Raw genomic sequence first — 3,339 nt, forward strand, 5'->3', positions numbered from 1 at the left:
ACAATCATACTGGTCTGGGTCCCATTACCTCTCAAGGAACATGGCATTGATTTTTAAATTTTGTTCATCAACACAATGTTTGAAAAAAAATTCAAAGTCCTCTTGGTATTGAAAGGTAATTAGAAAGTCATCCTTTTCATTTCCATCTTACTGTTTTTTTTAATTTAAGAACAAATATTGAACAACAAACTAGCATTAAATTACAACAAGCAGGCAAACAGTAAAAATGTTAATGAAACATTGATGTTCACGTCATCTTTTCCTGTTTTTGGCCATCTCCTCTTTAGAGCTATGTGAGTCAATGATATCCATGCATTATTCAACACATGTAATATAATTATCATTCAGACAATTGATGTTAAAAGACCGTGGAGAACAGCATGTTTACCTTCTACCTTCATTATTTTATTTCTCAATTTGACACGTAATATGAGACCAGCAGTTTTGGCGTAATTTAGTTATATCATCCTGTAATTTATGCATTCCGTCCCACAGTGGACAGAACCACGGCTTCTCAGTATTTGTTGGGTCGTTTTTGTACTACAGGATCTAAAATGTCCTGTGCTTGTTTTATGCGCACATCCTGGTCTTTTGGAGTGCTCGCGGCCACGTGTTTCAATGTTACCACGGTATACGGTCCTGATTCTAACCGACCCTCCTCCTCCGTCTTAGCCTCCGCCATACTATTCCCCCTTTTTTTGTTATTTTTATTTATTTTCAGACTACCTTTGTTTCTATGGCCCAATTTAGAAACTACTATTCACGTCTATCTATACGTCTATATCACGATGCTGCACCTTCATGTATTTCTTTTTAAATACACTACCTTTCGTCTGGTTAATTAACTACTTCTCTTCCCACTACTAATTTTCCAATTAAGCGGTGCCCTTCATGCTCACTTCATGTAAAAATATCCCGCGTGCAAGTAATATCCTCCTGTAAGCACTATATCTTCGTACCTATTTTTAGCAATTACTACGTTTTCAAACTTAAACTATATTTTACACATTTTCACTCAACAATATCCTTCACAAATTTGTCAATTTTAGCAACTAGGATACAGGCACGTTCCACATTCAGATTTTGGACCTATACAATGCTGCAGATTTGATATTAATTATCAGCATTCACACAACTTAATGATCAAATATAACAAGAAAAGCATCTTATTGCCATTTAATATATTAAGATATGATCAAATATAACAAGAAAAGCATCTAATCTCCATGTAATATATTACGATATGATCAAATATAACAAGAAAAGCATCTAATCTCCATATAGTATATTAAGATATGATCAAATATAACAAGAAAAGCATCTAATCTCCATGTAATATATTAAGATATGATCAAATATAACAAGAAAAGCATCTAATCTCCATGTAATATATTACGATATGATCAAATATAACAAGAAAAGCATCTAATCTCCATTTAATATATTAAGATATGATCAAATATAACAAGAAAAGCATCTAATCTCCATGTAATATATTAAGATATGATCAAATATAACAAGAAAAGCATCTAGTCTTCATGTTTAAGAAGCTGTAAAAAGATAAATTGATTATAAAAATAGTTGCGACTAATTGATCAAAAGTGTAACTTCAGTAGTTTTCAACATGGAGCCTATTTAGTTAAAGAGTAAGATCCTTTTAGTTTACCATGAAACAGAAATCACCATCACCAAACCACCAGACTCCATGTAATTAATCACTACTTTTAGCATGTATAGAACAGCATATCTCCACCAGACTCCATGTAAATAATCACTACTTTTAGCGTGTATGGAGCAGCATGCGCATGGGAAACTAGGGTCCAGGTAAAAAAAAGGAAAATCCAGAACTGACTCTGAATCAGCTGATAGTTGCAGATCTGTTCTGCTCCGTCACATCTTAGAGGAAAGAAAGAGACGCAACATTACAGCTCGTCCCTCTTCCTCCTCCTCTTGTTGGTCTTCTGGTCTTCCTTGTGGAAGACTTTTCCATCGGCCTGCTTCCTCCAGCTCAGCTTGATGTTGTGGTCCAGCCCCTGGGCCCTCAGCTTCTGTTGGAGCTGAGACACATATCTTATTAGATTGGTTCTTCATGAAGGTAAAACAGTAGAAAACATGATGTACCTGCTCCAACATGGCCGCCATCACAACAGGGTCAGTCAGATTCACATCCCCCTTCTTCTCAAACTTCACTTTTATCACTTTCTTTGAAACCGGAACTAGTTTGGAAAGATCGAAGAAACTTTATGAGTTCAAACATGACTTTACATCTCAAAATATACAGCTCCATATCAACGGATGAAGGTTTCTGGAGAACATCAACGCAGATCATGGTTTTAAAAGTTGGAACATTCAATGACTGCCAATGACAAGGAGTAATGAACCTGCATACAAGCAGGCAGACCCACTGGACCGAGGGTCCTGGTGGTGTAGACCTGCTCCATCTGTAGAGTATAGAGTGGTCTAGACCTGCTCTATCTGTAGATTATTATTTCTGGTTACCTACAGAATATATTTTTACTCTTGTATGTAATTCAAAAAAAAGATCTAAACATGATAGAATTTTACAGTTCGTCATTTCAGATGTCCAGCAGCTGATGAGACAGCACTCAGCCCTGTAGGGACACACACACACACACACATACCCGTTTTTATTACCTCGTGGGATCCAATGACAGGCAGCAGCCTGATGGGATCCACCCTTTCTAGAGGGCCTAGAAACATCATTTTAACTGCTAAATTTTTTATAATTTTTTGTAAACACAAAAATCACTTTAAACATCAAACACTCTCAAATAAATTTTAGACCTGAATTTTGTTCCCCCCTGGGGACTAGACCTGAACTTTTGTCCGTCCTGGGACCAATCATGTTATGTGTATTGGGAAACAATCAACAGCACTGTTGGGCACTGCACAATTCATGACAAGCATTTTGTTAGATGGAAACCACACATTAGAGTAGATTCTTTCATATCCAAACTTTAAACAAGCTGATTTCACTTGTATGCTTTGTTTTACTGTCCGTTTACTCAGTACCATTGAACACATAGCAAATTAAATCATTTCTAAATGAAATACTGGTGTCATCAATCTCCGATGACAAACACAAGACTTGCTTTACAAAGCTGCTTTTACTGTATGTTGTTTAACATATTTTCACAAAATCTTCAAACAGCCTTTGCATTTATTTACGTTTTTATTAACCCAGTTACATCCTACAAGACTCATTCTGCCTCTAATTTAACTTTACAAGAAGCTAAATTTTGGAAAGCCCATAATCTGGTGAAGGACCAGGAAGCCGGGTGTGTTGCTGTATTAAGACTTCACCAGAAGCTCTTACAA

The 3,339-nt window shown here is 36.2% G+C and overlaps 1 protein-coding gene across 1 annotated transcript; it reads right to left on the bottom strand.

The window, feature by feature from the left end:
• Nucleotides 1-962: 962 nt before the first annotated feature.
• LOC116676183 (putative DMBT1-like protein) lies at nucleotides 963-2,211 on the bottom strand (the record flags this gene model as incomplete). Its single annotated transcript, XM_032507477.1, is given in 2 exon segments — nucleotides 963-2,057; nucleotides 2,122-2,211. Coding segments are annotated over 2 exon segments (225 nt in total), but the record flags the coding sequence as incomplete, so codon positions are not given.
• Between the last annotated feature and the right edge of the window lie 1,128 nt (nucleotides 2,212-3,339).

Source organism: Etheostoma spectabile, unplaced genomic scaffold, assembly GCF_008692095.1.
Source record: "Etheostoma spectabile isolate EspeVRDwgs_2016 unplaced genomic scaffold, UIUC_Espe_1.0 scaffold00002827, whole genome shotgun sequence".
Taxonomy (NCBI): Eukaryota; Metazoa; Chordata; class Actinopteri; order Perciformes; family Percidae; genus Etheostoma; species Etheostoma spectabile.